Here is a 17,645-nt window from a genome sequence, read left to right on the forward strand (position 1 = left end):
CACCTTTGATAGGGTAGTGATGGCCACTGAAGAGAGGGGAATCCTTGGCTCACACCTGGCTCTGTCCTTAGCTCTTCCTTCTCCAGCCCACTTCCTACCAAGGTGATAGCTGCCAGCACACCCTGAGGAAAGATGTGACTTATGTTCACATCAAATCCAGCTCTCCCAACAAAACCACTGGGCACATACAAACTACACAAGGATGCTCCCACATAAGGACACTGAATTAGATAACTGTTTCACCTAATTTCATAGAAAGAGAGAAAGTTAAGCAAAATGAGAAGACAGAGGAATTGGTCTCAATAGAAAGAGCAAGAGAAAACACCTAAAAAAACAAAAAACTGAAACAAAAATAAACAACTCACCAGATAAAGAATTCAAAGCATTAGTAATAAGACTACTAATTGAATTAAGGAAAAGAATAGATGGACAAAGTGAGAATTTTAACAAGAAACTGGAAAATATTTTTTAAAAACCAGTCAGACTGAAGAATACAATAGCTTAAATGAAAAACACACTAGAAGGAATAAATAGCAGACTAGGTGGTACAGAAGAACACAGAAGTGATCTGGAAGATAGAATAACGGAAGTCACCGAATCAGAACAGCAAAAATAAAAACAAATTTAAAAAATGAGAACAGTTTAAGAGATAACATAAAATGTACCAACATTCGCAGGGGTCCCAGAAAGAGAAGAGAGAGAGAGAAAGGGGTTGAAAATGTATTGGATGAAATTATGGCTGAAAACGTCCCAAACCTAAAGAAGGAAGTGGATATACAGATACAGGAAACACAGAGGGTCCCAAAGAAGATGAATCCAAACAGATCCACATCAAGACATATCATAATTAAACTGGCAAAAATTAAAGATAAAGACAGAGTTCTAGGGGCAGAAAGAGAAAAACAAAGAGTTATACACACAAGGGAACCCCCATAAGACTACTAGCTGATTTTTCTGCAGAAACTTTGCAGGCCAGAAGGAAGTGGCATGATATACTCAAAGTGCTGAAAGGGGGAAAACCTGCAACCTAGGATACTCCACCAAGCAAGATTATCAGTTGTAATTGAAAGAGAGATAAAGAACTTCTCAGACAAGCAAAAATTAAAAGCATTCATCAATCAATACTAAATCTACCCTAAAAGAAATGCTAAAACATCTTCTCTAAGTGGGAAAGAAGTAAAAATCTATAGGAAAGGGAAAATCCCACTAGGAAAGACAAATATATAGTAAGGGCTGAGGATCAACCACTTAAATAAGCTACTATGAAGATTAAAAGGCAAAAAAATTATAAAAGCAACTATAACTATAATAAACAGTTAAGGGATAAACATGAAGACGTAAAATATAACATCAAAAACACAAAATATGGGGGGAGGAGAGTAAAAAATGTAGATCTTTAGAATGTGTTTGAACTTAAATGACCTCCAGTTTAAAACAAGTAGATACAGTTGTAGGTCAACATATGTGAAACCCATGGTAACCACAAATCAAAAACCTACAACAGATACACAAAAATTAGAGAGAAAAGAACACAAGCATACCACTAAAGAAAATCATCAAACCACAGAGAAGAAACAAAAAGAAGAAGAAATGAACAGAGAAGAGCTACAAAAACAACTGGAAAACAAGTAATAAAATGGCAATAAGTACATACCTATCAATAGTTTTTTAAATATCACTGGACTAAATGCTCCAATCAAAAGACACAGGGTGTAAATCAACTATACCTCAATAAAAAATATTTTGTAAGACATAGGGTGTCTGATTGGATTAAAAAAACAAGACCCATCTATATGCTGCTTACCAGAGACTCACTTCAGAGCCAAAGACACACACAGACTAAAAGTGAGGAGATGGAGAAAGATATTTCATTCATTCAAGCAGAAACGACAAGACAGCAAGGATAGCAACACTCATATCAGACAAAATGGACTTTAAAACAAAGCCTATAACAAAAGACAAAGAAGTGCATTATATCATTATAATATAATAATATAATACATATCATATAATAATATCACTATATCATTATAAAAGGATCAATACAAGAAGAGGATATTACAATCATTAACATATATGCACCCAGTACAGGAGCACCTAAATATATAAAGCAAATAGTAACAGACATAAAGGGGAAAACTGACAAGAATACAATAGTAGAAGACTTTAAAACCCCACTTACATCAATGCACAGATCATCAAGATAGAAAATCAGTAACACAACAGTGGTCTTAAATGACACAATAAACCAGTTGGACTTAATAAATATCTACAGGGCATTCCATACAAAACCAGCAGAATACACATTCTTTTCAAGGGTACATGGAACAGTCTCCAGAACAGATCACATGCTGGGCCACAAAACAAGTATCAGCAAATTTAAGAGGATAGAAATTATACCAAGCATTTCTTCCAAACACAATAGTATGAAACTAGAAATCAATTACCGAAAGAAAAATGGGAAAAGCACAAACATGTGGAAGTTAAACAACATGCTACTAAAAAACCAATTGGTCAATGAGGAAATCAAAGAGGAAATCAGAAAATACCTCAAAACAAATGAAAATGGAAACACAACTTTCCAAAATCTATGCAATGCAGCAAAAGCCATTCTGAGAGGGAAGTTTATAGACACAGGCCCACCTCAAGAAACAAGAAAAATCTCAAATAAACAACCTAACTTACCATCCAAAGCAATTAGAAAAAGAAGAACAAACAAAGCCCAGAGTCAGCATAAGGAAGGAAACGATAAAGATCAGAGAGGAAATAAATAAAATAGAGACAAAAAAATATAAGAGAGAAGATCAATGAAAGCAAGAGCTAGTTTTTTGAAAAGATAAACAAAATTGATAAACCTTTAGCCAGGCTCACCAAGAAGAAAAGAGAGGACCCAAATAAACAAAATAAGAAATGAAAGAGGAGAAATAACAACCAATACCACAAGATACAAAAAATCATAAGAGAATACTACAGCTATATGCCAACAAATTAGACAACCTAGAAGAAATGGACAAATTTCTAGAAACATACAATCTGACAAGATTGAATCAGGAAGAAATAGACAATCTGCATAAATGGATCACTATTAGTGAAACTGAATTTGCAATTAAAAAAAAAATTTCCAGCAAACAAAAGTCCAGGACCAGACAGGTTCACGGGGGAATTTTACCAAAAATATAAAGAAGAACTTTTACCTATCTTTCTCAAACTTTTCCAAGAAATTAAAGAGGACAGTAAACTCCCAAATTCATACTATGAGGCCACCTTTACCTTGACACCAAAACCAGACAAAAACATTACACAAAAGGAAAATTACAGCTTAATACCTTTGATGAATATAGACGCAAAAATCCTCAATGAAATATTAGCAAACTGAATCCTACAACATATAGATAGAATCATACACCATGATCAAGTTGGATTTATTCCAGGGATGCAAGGATGGTTCAATATTTGCAAATCAATCAATGTGATACACCACATTAACAAAAGGAAGGATAAAAATCACATGATCCTCTCAATAGACACAGAAAAGGCATTTGACAAAATTCCACAACTACTCATGATAAAAACTCTCATCAGAGATGGTATAGAGAGAGCATATCTCAACATAATAAAGGCCATTTATGACAAACCCACAGCTAACATCATACTCAATGATGAAAACCCAAAAGCATTTCTGCTAAAATCAGGAACAAGACAAGGATGCCCACTCTCACATTTGTTTAACATAGTATTGGAAGCCCTAGCCACAGCAATCCAACAAGAAAAAGAGATAAAACATATCCAAATTGAAAGGGAAGAAGTAAAACTATCACTCTTTGCAGATGACATGGTATTTTATATATAGAAAACCCTAAAGTCTCCACCAAAAAACTATTGGAGCTAAAAAATGAATTCAGAAAGTTGCAGGATACAAGATCAATATAGACAGTCTGTTGTTTTCCTATAAACTAATAATGAACTATCAGAAAGAGAAAGCAAGAAAACAATCTTGTTTAAAATCGCATCAAGAAGAATAAAATACCTAGGAATAAACTTAACCAAGGAGGTTAAAGACCTATGCTCTAAAAACTATAAAACATCGATGAAGGAATTTGAAAATGATACAAAGAAATGGAAAGATATTCTATGTTCTTGGATTAGAAGAATTAATATTGTTAAAATGTCCATACTACCCAAAGCAATCTACAGATTTAATGTAATCCCTATTAAAATGCCCATGATATATTTCACAGAACTAGAACAAATAATCCTAAAATGTATACGGAACTACAAAAGACTCTGAATTGCCAAAGAAATCCTGAGAAAAAGAACAAAGCTGGAAGTAAGTCCCTGAGTTCAGACTATGCTACAAAGCTGTTGTAATCAAAACAACATGGTACTGGCACAAAAATAGACACATAGATCAATGGAACAGAATAGAGAGCCCAGATATAAACCCACACACCTATGGTCAATTAATCTATGACAAAAGAGGCAAGAATATACCATGGAGAAAAGACAGTCTCTTCAGTAAGTGGTGCTGGGAAAACTGAGCAGCTACATGTGAAAGAATGAGATTAGAACATTTCACCAAACCTTATAGAAAAATATACTCAGAGTGGATTAAAGACCAGAAACCATAAAATTCAAACAATTTTCCTTCAAACTACTTTTTCAAGTTATCAAACATCCATGTTTGCCTTTGAGCTAACTTTATCTTTGTAGACTGTGAAATTTTTTTCATCTTTTTTTTTTTTTTTTTTTTTTGCAGTACGCGGGCCTCTCACTGCTGTGGCCTCTCCCGTTGTGGAGCACAGGCTCCAGACGCGCAGGCTCAGTGGCCATGGCTCACGGGCCCAGCCGCTCTGAGGCATGTGGGATCTTCCCAGACTGGGGCACAAACCCGTGTCCCCTGCATCAGCAGGCGGACTCTCAACCACTGCGCCACCAGGGAAGCCCTTTCATCTTTTACTTATATATTTCATCACATGCCTACTAGTAGCAACTTTTTTGCCTATTAAAGGAATTTTTAATTTTTCTATTTTTATTTTGTTAGTTTATAATCACTTCAGTTAAAAATGACCGCATCTGGATATCTATCATTCTACTGGTACAACTCTATAATCTGCTATATTATGACCATGACTAGGCATGTATCTCCATTGCTCAATAATAGCCAACTAAATTCTTTGATCATTGACATAACTTTAACACAGAAAAAAGAAATGGCTAAAATATATGTTTTTTAAATTTTTATTCCCAGGAATTCTTATTCTAAACGAACATCTGTAATTAGATATAACATTACTAAAATTTTCATATATTTTTAAAAGGCCTTACAACTAGTCTTTTTCCAGAACCAAGTTTTTGCTGTTCAGTCTCTTGTCTTTTATCTGCATCCGTTGCAAAAGCAAGTACTTGGTATCTGTTTAAAAGATATGGAATAATTGTAAGTGACTTTATAGTTAAAGTGTAAATTATTTTAAACTTTAAAAACACATAATCTCGGTATAGCTAAAATTTTTAAATGCACATTATCTACAAACCTTATGAATAGCTTTCTCCTTGATTTTAAAAATTGTAAAATTTAGTAATGAATTCATACTGAATGATACTTAAGACTATGTAAAACTGCAATGGTAAAGAAATTATAACCACATGTCCCAAAATTCAATGTTGGAAAAATAGCTCTGCCAAATATCAAAGCATTTCCATTAGAATTTTATGTGACAAATAACAATACTCAAGAAACATCCAGCACCAAAACACAAAATAGAAAAAAATACAAATAATGCAAAGCAACCAGACGACTTGTTGCAACCCCCCCGAAAAAAGTAGTAGTAGAAATTATTAATAGATAATCTATGGACCCCAGAACACCTGAGTTTAATTCCCAGCTAAACCATTAACTAGTTGAGAAAATTTTTTTTAATTAATCACTCTGTCTTATCTATAAAATGGGAATAATAATCTCAAACTCAAGCATTGTTAAAAGAATTAAAAAATAATTTAGTGCCTAGTACAGTATCTGGTATACACTAGGTGCCCAATTATTGATTGACAGATTGACAAACACATAGACAGATACAGCTTTATATATACATAGAGATAAATCACCTAGTAATTTATCTGGTATGTAATAAGTTCTCAATAATGGACATTACAACTTTCTATAAGTATTTTAAAGCTTTCATTTCAATAGTAACATTTAACACAACATTGTAAATCAATTATACGTCAATAAAATAAATTTTTTAAAAGTTAAAAATTAAAAAATAGTAACATTTAGCTCAAATCATTCTTAAAAACAATTTATAAATATCATTCAATTTAGAAATGATTAATTTAGACAATAAAGTTTAAACTCTCTTACTCGCATTAATTTATGGTGTATTGTTAGAGTAATAATCCTACTCAAAATGAAGAAATTTTAGGCTCATAGATTCCTTTCCCTCTTTTTTTTTTTTTTTGAAGTTTTTTACTTTTATTGTTGGTGCATATCTAGTTACATAGGGGAGATAGGGAAGGCTCTCCAAAAGGTAAAACTTAGCAGAGAAAAGGTATTAGAAGGTTAACAAAAACATCTCAACAAATAATTAAGCCTTTCCCTCTTATTGAATCAAAACTTCTTACATTGCTCTTTGATAGCTAAGAGGAAAATTAGTAGGTAGATATATTCAGACATCTCATATTATCTAAGAGAAAGATGTCTGATAGTGTAAACATCAGGGACCTGAATGAATAAAGGCAATGCAGAATATCTAAACAAATACTGAAATTTACACTGGTATTCAAATGTCATATACCAACTCTTAAAGCCTTCTATCTCAATCAGCAATACTTAATTTGTAAAAAGCCTCCAATTTTCAGTGAATGCAGAATGACTATGAATTAAGATAGATTTTGCAATGCATTCATGAAAATTACAGTTAATAAGAAAGCTTAATGTATATAAAGTTCATTCATTCAATAAACATATAGTAGGGATCTCATATAAGCATTAACAAGGGGAAAAACTACTACATGACTTTTATCCACCAGGACCTTCCAAAGTAGTTGTGAAGATTCATATACAAACAAATAAGTGTAACTCAGAGTGCCCTGTGCTAATAGAAGGTATGCATATAAGTACCAAGGGAATATGAGTGCAGAAACAGGTAATTGGGGTGGAGGAAATATATATGTTCTTGGTATCCGTTCAGGAAGAGAAAGCTAGGTTTTGAAAAATGAGTGAAAACTCATCACGCTGTTAAAGAGGTAAAAGGCATTATGGCAAACAAACAGCACATGCAAAGGCATGCAGCAGTAAAAGAGACATGAAAGGCCATGGCAGGAGTTTAGGAGAGATGCATGGTGGAGAGGAATGAGTCATGGGAAATGAGACAAAAAAGGGTAGGAGGCTGAAGATCTCGGCCTTGTAAAATCATGCTAAAAAATCCCGTAGGTAGCTGCAGCAAATATCTCCACACCATCTGAGACTGACCTTCAAAATCCCTAACTCTCCAAAAGCTCCAAATAATTAGACCTCATAGTCCAACCTCCAAATAAGATTGCTTTACTCTTTCTGGTTCATGGTAACAGAAATTAGTATGCACTAGTGACTAGAACATCAGTCCAGAGCTGGTCCTGCAAATGGATCTAACCTCAGGCAATTAATTACATAGGCCATTCATTTCCTGCAGACACCAATCTACCAGAGGATGATATGGATATTAATGAGATTGTTGCAAATATCCAAAGATTTTGAGCTCTTTGAAGCTTCTTATATAACTAAAAAGAGTTATTATTTCATGTGAGGCATAAGTGAACCCCTAAAGTGGCCTCATTAACATCAAAATAGCAGGCACAGACACAGCCAAAATTGACTCCTGATTTCTAAATCCAGACTAATTCTCTTCCCAGAAGACAACTCAGAAGAGTATTTTATTACTAAACGTAACTGACAGTAAATTTAGATAATGATAAACTTACAATAGCATTTATTTTATGATTCTCCCTTAAATTCTCTTAACTGTGACCACTAATGTACATGGAAATCTGTTTCCAAAACCAATTCCAAGCAGACTTGGAATTTCTGAAATAGAGAAAACACTTGGATTTTTTTTTCTTATCGCTCAAGTGTTCCGTGATATAAGCTAAAGAATAAAATTCCCTTGTTGGAACTGCTGAAAGAATAATCAAGTCCAATGTAAAAAGATTTAATGAAAGAGTGTCATATGTGTTTTTCAGAACAGAAAGGGCATTAATCACAGATACAGCAAGTCCAGGCGAACAGTGGTACTTTTTGAACCAATAGCCACAAATGCTTAACAGGTCCTGTGGAGCACCAATGACAAACTCAACCATATAATTTAGTGCTCCTCTGTATCACATCCTAAAAACAGCAGCAAGTAACTAAAATATGGATTGAGGTGTCATAGAACACAAAAGTAAACCCTCCAAAATCATTTCTTTTCAAATGAAAAATAGTTGTCAACTCAAAGTGTACCAGGAGATTTGGGAACTTTGATATTTAACCTGCAGAACTCTACTAGAATTGGAAGCTCTGGATACAGAGCATTACTACATTCATTCCAACTATAGCTAAAGCATTCTTGATTATGCCTGGGAGAATTATTTTCATTGAAAGATGCCAGTAACAAAATAGAAGGTTTCCTCATAAACTTTTCATTCCTTCATTAAGATCTTGTTAAACATCTACTTTCAGCAAGGTACAATGCTAGGCACTTCAGGGGATACAAAATCCCTGCCATCAAGGAACATTTAGCCTAGTCAAGGAGAAAAACAAGTAAATATGTCATATCAGGGAAAGCATGAATAGTGCTTATGGAAAGCAGTGAAAAATTACTCTGTGAATTGACAAGAAGGAGTTGTTACTGACAGGTACGTCAGGCAAGATCTGAATGGGGAGCAGGGAGGCTTCCAGACCTAATTTTCACTCACAGAAAAGGAAGGAAGAGCATTTCAGACAGAGTACAGCATGAGCAAAAGAGGAGCGAGAAAGAGAGAAGCTCTGAATATATATGAATAACACCAAACATTTCAGTTTGGCAAGAACCTACGGCTGGTGAAGAACACAATCCTCTTTTTAAAATACTATCCATTAAATTCAACAAACACATTTTAAAAAACTGATTTAAAGACTATTGTCTACTTAGCAATGTATTAATATTAGGAGCCACTGTAGCGGTACAGGGGAAAGTGTATAGCAAACAGGGGAGAAGGATAAAACTCCTGGCAAGTACACTTCTTTAGGGAGCCTCCTTACATTCAATTCTTATTTAAAGGTACCACCTCTAGGCTTCTCAGTTTCCTGTGCACAGTGCTGCCATAGCCAGTATCACAATGAACTGAAGTAGCTGATTGACTTGCTACCTCCCCACTTGCTGGTATACTGCTGGAGGACAAGAGACAGGTCTTATCTGGCTTTGTATCTCCAGTGCTTTGCACAGTGTGTGGCACAGAGAAACCTCTTGAAAAATGTTTGCTGAATGAATAACTGAACCAATGAACTGAATTATTCCTTTAGTGAACAGGTATTTAAAACAGATTCTGCTCTCAGGAACCTGATAATGTAAGACATACTCTGGAACATTTTAGCACAATACAAAAAGCAAGTATGATATTGGGCAAAACTCAGTGTGTTTGGGCAATAATATATCTAGGAGGTTAAAAAAAGGAGGATATTTAAACCAGTTAATTTTAAAAGTCCCTTCCAAATCTGAAAGTTCACTTAACAGAGGTAAAATGGGACTGGAGCATAAAGAGCACTGAATGTCGTATGAGAAGATTTAGATTTTTTAATGGACAACAAAAATTATTCTGGCTTAAAGAGGTGTTTTAAAAGAATAGCTATGAGAAAGGCCCTTCAAAGTCTAGATTAGAGGTTAAAAACAAACAAACAAACAAACAAACAGAAATCCAAGTGAAAAGATAAAGGTCTGAATGCCAGTGGGAATGGGAAGCAAGGGCTGAATAAAAGAAAAAAAAAGGTAGAAAGGTCACGATTTACTGACTAAATAATTCTGACAAGCAAAGGAAAGAAAAAGAGAATAAAAGATGATCCAAAGTTTGTACAAATGTGGCCAAGGGAACGGCCCTAAGCCCCTCCTCTACCAAAAAAAAAATAAAAATAAAAAAATTCTCTCACTTCAAAAGAAAAACAACACTCAAAGTATGTCCTGAATTAGAATCACCTGGAGTATGTATTTGTGATGATTTCTGGGTCTTTTCCCCAAACCTACTAAATCAAAATCTAAGGGGCTGGGGATTAAGAATCTGCAAATGTGCATTTCATAAAAGGATGCTCAGGTGATTCTTATGCACAGTAAAGTTTGAGACTCATAGCCTTCTCTAGTTCCTATTTGAAATAATTGATCTGTTTTTAAAGTAATTAAACATAAATATCAAAAATGAAAATGAATTATGTCTTAAAAGCCTTTCTATTAACTGATTATATTTTTAACTGATTATAAATAGATTTAATGAAGCCTCCAAAAACCAAACCTACAGTTTTCGTGCTTTCTCCCATCCTAAATTACACCTGTGATTACCATTTAATCTATTAAAGTTGAAAGTATATATAAATACAACATACTACTCAATGTTATAAACCCTCTTGATTGTCATCATTTCACAATAATCACACATCCCATGCATTTTTACCATTTTAAAAGATCCACATAATAAATTAAGTGTGCATTTTTTTAGTCTTAGATGGAGATGAATTTAATAGATCAGTATGTTGGAGAATAACCACAGTTAAAACAGTATGAGTTTCTGTGAGATTAAACCTTCACGTTAAGGAAACCTACACATTGTTTTCTCATCCAATCACTCCTGGAGTTATTACCAAATTAATTCCTATTCCCATATTTCAAAGAGTAAGTCATGGAACATTCACATCTTTGTATCATGACCCCAGTGTAACACTGCTAGTATCACTCTACTTGGCAAGAACTGGGTGGAAAGCTGAAAAGCAGATCTTCTCAATATTGCTTAAGTTTTCACAGGATTGAATGAATTATACAGATATTTTTCTCAGCGTCTCATAATAATTATGATATTTTATTTATTATCAGTAGCAATGCCACATCTCATTCATCTCCTTTGGACAAGCGCCATAGGAGTTGTAGGAGGAATATGACATAATGATACACTACCTCCATCAGTTAACTTCTGCTTAGTCACAAACATTTGCTTATTTTCAGTTTTAAATCCTAGATGCCTTAACAATAATTCTCAGAATGTAGACTGTCACTTATTAAGAGAAAACTACATTAACTTGCAATATACACAATAATAAAACTTGAAGGCAAAAATTTACATCTGTTGCCTGATGAATTTATATTTTCTTCCTGCCTTGGGAAAAATCATGTGGCCAAAAATAATATTGAAAGGCTATAATGAAGTGTTGCTTAGATGTTTAAAGTTCTAAATGCTGCCATCAGTAAGATAACAACAATATAGTTACTTAAAATGTTATAATTCTCCAAGTCTATTTCTTTTCCCAGAATGGATTTCTACTTTTTTTTTCCCATTCTCCCTTCCAATAAAAAACAGCCTCCAAAAACTCAAAACCATAATTTTTATTGAAATTTAGCTGGTAGAGAAGAAAACAGTCTCTCTGAAACACAATTCACCAAAATCAACATGAATTTCTAGCAAAAAGTATAAGCTGTTTTCATAGGGTCATTTTCATACTTCACTTGTGTAAACTGTTCTTTTAAAAACATTCATAAAACACTTGTATTTCTTGCCAGTATTCTTCCTATGTCATATACATTCTTTTTTTGTTATAAAATCATTCTATATATGTATTTGTACCTGGCTTTTTTTTCACTCAGACTGTGTTTTATTATTTATAATAAAAGGAACAATTGCAATAATTATTGAGCATTTTCTATGGGGTGGTAACTTGACATACACTTAATTCTTTTAACAAATTTGTCAAAATAGATGTTATTACCTCCTTTACATTCAGGATAAGGACACTGACCATCAAACAGCTGTGAGTAGCAAAATCATTACTCCAATCCAGGTGTGCCTCTCTCCAAATCCTTCCTCTCCATCTCTGCACTATACTGCCTTTCAAATGTTTTATGATATGTAAATGATATCCTCTAAGTCACCACAATTACATTTTATCAGAGAAACCACTCTCTTTTTCATTTGCAATATTCAAGCTCTCTGTGGATAAGAAATTATCAGCAGATACACATAAAAAACCATGATTCCAAAGATTCAAGATCCAAACTTACTTGTAACTTTCCACTTGTCGGCAGGATGAAACAGTAATGAAGGAATCTGTACGGGAACTGTAAGCAAGAGGGCCAGGTAAAAGAGAACCAGGGAGAAATCTCCCAAAAGCATAGCTTTCCTGCTCAAACACCATCAGCATTCCATCCATAGACTGGATACAAATTAAATCGCGACCTAAAGAAGAATTAGAGGAAATTAGGTAACTTATTCTTTTTATGAATGTAATGATTTTATCACTATTCACCACAAATATGTCAGTTAATTTTTTCCCCAAGGAACAAAACGGGCAGTTTAAATTTTAAATCGCAAATTGATGAAGCTATCAGATTATTGTATATCACTATCTACACATTTCCCAATTTTTTCATTATTCATAAGATGTCTATAGTTTTAAAAACATTTATTTTCATTTATTTGAGCTAAAATCTGTAGCTCAAGAGAATACCTGAGAACAATCATGACTCTTTGCAAGATATCATTTTTTCCAAAATCAGAAATATAAACCGTCTGCATGACGCCTTCTCTTCTTCATAGTATGTCAGTCCCATACTTTCAAATGACTTAGACATCAGTCAAACACAGCAGACCAAATCCATAGACATGTATTAAGCACCAGTTTTATACAAATCACAGTGATGAGCACTGTTGGGAAAGAAAATGACTAATACCGAATAACAGTAGTCACTGATTGCCCTAAACTATCGATTGATTTTGAAGTGTCTTCTACTATTAGTCTGTAAACATTAACTACAAAATTCACAGTTCTTAAAATATACTGAGACGATGATAATGATGATAATTTCTATGGTACAGTATAGTATCCCTAATCTGAGGAAGATCTAGTGGCTATAACTTTTCATGTTCTGCTAGTGTGATTAGTGTATCCTATAATCTATTATATAGGGAAGAACTATGTCAAAGAAAAATTAAGCTACTCATTAAGAGAATAAACAAAAGGTCAATCTTCTAATTAATTTGTCATCTCTAACCCATACTTACCATATAGAGTAAGTCCTGTAGTAACTATTCTATTTTACCTTGGATATCAGTGCCAATACAGTTAACCCTAAATTTTGAAATTTAAAGAATACTTTGCTCAAAAAGAAATTAAATTGCATAGAAATGGATGGTAGTCTTATTATTGTATCTGAGCATGGATAATAAGGGCAATTTTTAAAAATGAAAATATGTTGCCAAAGGAGTTTTTTTAAAAGAAAACAAACTGAGATCTTTGGGGTGCTTATTACTGCAACATACTCTACCCCATCTTAATTGATTCAATAAATTTAACAACTTTAAATAGTCTGAGAGATGTTTCAGGTTGAATATTGTCTTAGCATATATTCACAAAATACACATCTGAACCACTCTGGGATCGCTAGAGAGAAAGGGATTGTTCATGTTAATGCTGTTTTGAAGAGTATCCCCTCAAAACTCAAATTCTTTTATAAGGCATAGTAGGTTTTTCAGTCATTGTTTTAAGCTTTTTTAATCTATTCTTTATCTACTATGCTTATTAAAGTTTTCATAAAACAAGATACGAGTTTGTATGGATGCTGTATGTATATGCATGCTGTACAAGTGTATTCACAGAGATATATTCAGACAAAGAGTACGTCATCTATCCAGAATTTAACTATATAGCAATCCTCCTGTCTGTACCAAGCAAAAATGAAAAAGTATAAATATGCCTCTAAATAATCAAAATAGATGCTGCAAAGTCTTTGTAATGAAAATGATGCAAACTTTTTACAGGTAGGATTCCCAGGTCTCACTCAGGGCATCGATTCTTATTTTAATTATGGTTCGAACAGTTGCAGTTCTCATAAACAAGTTACTGATATTCCAGGAGCTTCAGCCTCCTCGTTTATAAAATGAGTATATTTGCCTAAGAGCTCCAAAGTTAGAGATAAGATTTAATAGTCTCTAACACTGTGTAGCACACATAAAACACAATAAATCATAGCATCATTATAATGGTTATCATTACCTGCTTCCCCAGACCAGAGAAAAGGAAATAGCAAATTAGAAAAGGTATGAAAACACTGATAGCTGTAAGCAGTGACAGCTATGCCCCAACAAAAAAGAAGACAACAGGAAATCTATAAAATATATATCAAATAATTCAAAAAAGAATAACAGTCAGGGCTCAGCTTAGAAGCAATTACTAGCCCTATATATCTCAAAAAGAGAAATGTCATATTATAATGTACTAGTAGCTATTAAATGGATTTAATACAGTTTAGCATAGTTTAGTCATTTGCAAAAACAAACTTGTGGCCGAGATGCTAACGGCTCCCCCTAAGAGCTATTCTTTCTTTTGGTATTTGAATTATCACTAGATTCATGGCCATCCAGTTAGAATAAAGCCTATATCTCCAGGCCTCTGTGACAGATATATCATATGAGTACTTTCTCGCCAATGAGATGGGAGCAGGGTGATATGTGCAACACCCAGACTTACCCTTAAAAGGACTGAGTATGCACTCCCTTCCCCTCTTCCCAGCATGATGGTAGGGCTGGAACAGCTATCTTGGCCTCAAAGATAGAAGCCACATGTTGAGAACAACAGAGCTGCCTACCAGTCCTGGACCACTTTATCTCCAGGTGGTTAAATCTGACAGAAATAAACATCTTCCTTAATTAAGTTTGGTCTTTATTAAAGCAATGAAACTTATATCTTAAATAACACAGAACTTATCTGAGCATAAAGATCCATCCAGCTTTACTGACTCTTAAAATTTAATTTCACTTGATTGGATCCTGATACCAAAAAACCATCAGATATAGAAGACATTGGGACAACTGGGGAAATTGGAATGTACCTGCATGTTAGATAACATTAGGAATTATTGTTAATTTTCTTAAGTGTAATTATGGTATTGTGATTACATATGAGAATGTTCTTATCAGGAAATGTGTTCTGCAATAGTTATGAGTGAAGTGGCATAATGAGAATGTTCTTATCAGGAAATGTGTTCTGCAATAGTTATGAGTGAAGTGGCATAAGATCTGTAACTTACTTTCAAATCCTTCATCAAAAAAAAAAAGTGTGTGTATACATGTATATACATTTACAACTGTTGACTCTAAATGGTGGAAAAATGGACATTCATGTTACTTGTTCTGATATTTAAATTTTTTCACAATAAAAATGTAAACAAATAAAATAAAGTGTTCAAATATATTCCTTTAGTATACAAATGCACTTTTTTAACCATCAAGGAGGGAACTGAGCATTAGCAAATTGAGCAGGACTTAGGAGGAGAGCAATAAATCTAATCTTAATAAGTTAAGAATCAGAGACAGAAGAAATCCAATCAATGAAACACATGCAGTGACCTTGACCTATGGGGGAGGATATTACTGTAACCAAAATATACTCTCTGTATTATTAAAGAATGTGAGGTCAAGGCTATACTTCCAAGCAGAAGTACAATAAAATTTGAGTTCATTTCAATATGTTGAATGTCTCTGAACCACAAATCTTCCAGTCTCCCAAAGACCTTAAAGAAGTCGTCCTCAAAGTGTGGCTTCCAGACCACCAGCATCAGCATTGTCTAGGAAATTCTTAGAAATGCAAGTCCTAGGATCCCACTCTATACCTATGGAATCAGAAACTATGATGATAGAGCCCAAGTCTAGGTTTTAACAAGCCCTAGAGGCTATTTGATGCATGCTAAAGTTTGAGAACTACTGCTTTGGCATGATATGAAAAAGAGCTAGAGCTTGAAGAAAACTTGAGCCCCAGAGAACACTTGGCTCCTTAGCATGATATATGAAGTCTTATTTCCTGAAACTCTAGCAATATAGAGGAGATACTTAATATACTGTATTAAGCCCACATGGGCTGCCTCTAGAGTCAGATAATCTGAGTTTGAGTCCAGTTCAACCAATTATTAGCTGTGAATTTGGGCTCAAGTTTCCTTATCTGCAAGACGGTGTACCTAACTTAGTTAGCTGTTGTGAGAATTAAATTAAGTAATGTACGGAAACTAGATCCAGCAGGTGTTAAATACTGCATCACATTATTATTTTATAATTATTTTCTAAGTCTCATACTAAATGTTGTATTAATATTTAACTACCTGCTGTTTCCCACATATATCGTAATGGTGCATACTTCCTTGCTTTTGCTTATGTTATTTCCTTTCCAAAAAAATTCTTACACTTTTCTTCCCCTGGGATAGTGAACATTTGCTGGATGCCTCCTGGTCATCCATTGCCCTCTCCTCACATCTTTAGCCATGAGGCTTGAATGAGACTGACTTCATTCTAAGCTTGAGAGTAGGTAGGCCCTGACTTATATAAACTAATTAGTATCCCACTAGTCACAGTGATTAGCTAAGGGATGGTTATAATTTACAGCCAATGAAAGAAACTAAATCCCTAAACTGAGCTGAAACTAAAGAAAAACGTACTCTTCCCCCTGGGGAGTAATATGTGAGGAGGATAAGGTCTGGAATCACAGAAGGCATTAGGCTTTTACAAGGGTGCAGTTAAGAGAGGGCCATGGAAGACACTGTTTAAGCCAGTGCATCAAGCCTCACTTGGAGCCAAACCTATCCATGAACTTTATAGGCAATAAATTCTCATAAATATTGAAGCTGAGTTGGCTCTCTGTCCCTGAATCAAGTGGATCAACCCATTTGTCCTCTGAGAGACATCACAGACTGAAGCTCATGTCTTCCCAGAAATCTTCTCTTTCCCTTCAATTACCCTCCATCTGTGATCCCACAGAGTCCCATCCTTACCTTCATCTTACAGCTAATCACTGATTGAAATTATCTGTTTTTGTGTCTCTCATTAACCCTAGCTTAAACTCAACAGCAAGAAGGTATATCTTACTCATCTTTGTAAATCCAACAATTAGAAAATGCCTGGCACATAGGAGATACATTAATAAATGTCTGTTGAGCTGAAGTAAGCTAGGCAAAATACTTTATTCATCTGCAGCTCAGATTGGCTGAGACTTTATTATATGCAATTCACATACTGCATTTTAAGTACATGAAAAATGCTTTATTTATTACAATCCTAGCCACTGACGATTAGAAAAATGTAGGGATCAATCCAAAACATTACTCAAAAATAAATAAATAAATCCTTCAAATCACTGTATTGGAAGCCACTTCAGAATACATACCAAAGGCTCCCCTTACTGATAATGAGAACAGAAAGAACAGTCCAGAGAAGCCATGAAAGTTTTGTAGTTCTAATAGAACAGAGCCAACAGGAAGTCTTCATAAAAGCGATGGGATTTCAGGAGCTATTTAAATGACCTAGCCATGAGCCATACTCAAAGAGTCTTTACCACATGCTCAGTATTATATTAGGAGCTGTAAGAAATATAGAACAACAGCAAATAACTACTACTGCCACTTACTGAGCACCTGTTA

The 17,645-nt window shown here is 34.2% G+C and overlaps 1 protein-coding gene across 6 annotated transcripts in view; it reads right to left on the minus strand.

Moving 5' to 3' along the window:
• Positions 1–17,645, minus strand: part of BBS9 (Bardet-Biedl syndrome 9) — a 448,864-nt gene that overhangs the window by 339,696 nt on the left and 91,523 nt on the right. For all 6 annotated transcript variants that reach the window (XR_008617359.1, XM_055084928.1, XM_024129313.3 and 3 more), the window contains exons 6-7: positions 12,246–12,420; positions 5,326–5,410 (exon numbers count right to left, since the gene is read on the minus strand). Coding sequence is in view for 5 of the 6 variants with exons in the window: in XM_055084928.1 (XP_054940903.1) it covers positions 5,326–5,410; positions 12,246–12,420 (260 nt within the window). In the remaining variant the exon portion in view is untranslated. The remainder of the gene's footprint in view (positions 1–5,325; positions 5,411–12,245; positions 12,421–17,645) is intronic.

This window comes from Physeter macrocephalus, chromosome 5, assembly GCF_002837175.3.
Source record: "Physeter macrocephalus isolate SW-GA chromosome 5, ASM283717v5, whole genome shotgun sequence".
Classification (NCBI taxonomy): domain Eukaryota; kingdom Metazoa; phylum Chordata; class Mammalia; order Artiodactyla; family Physeteridae; genus Physeter; species Physeter macrocephalus.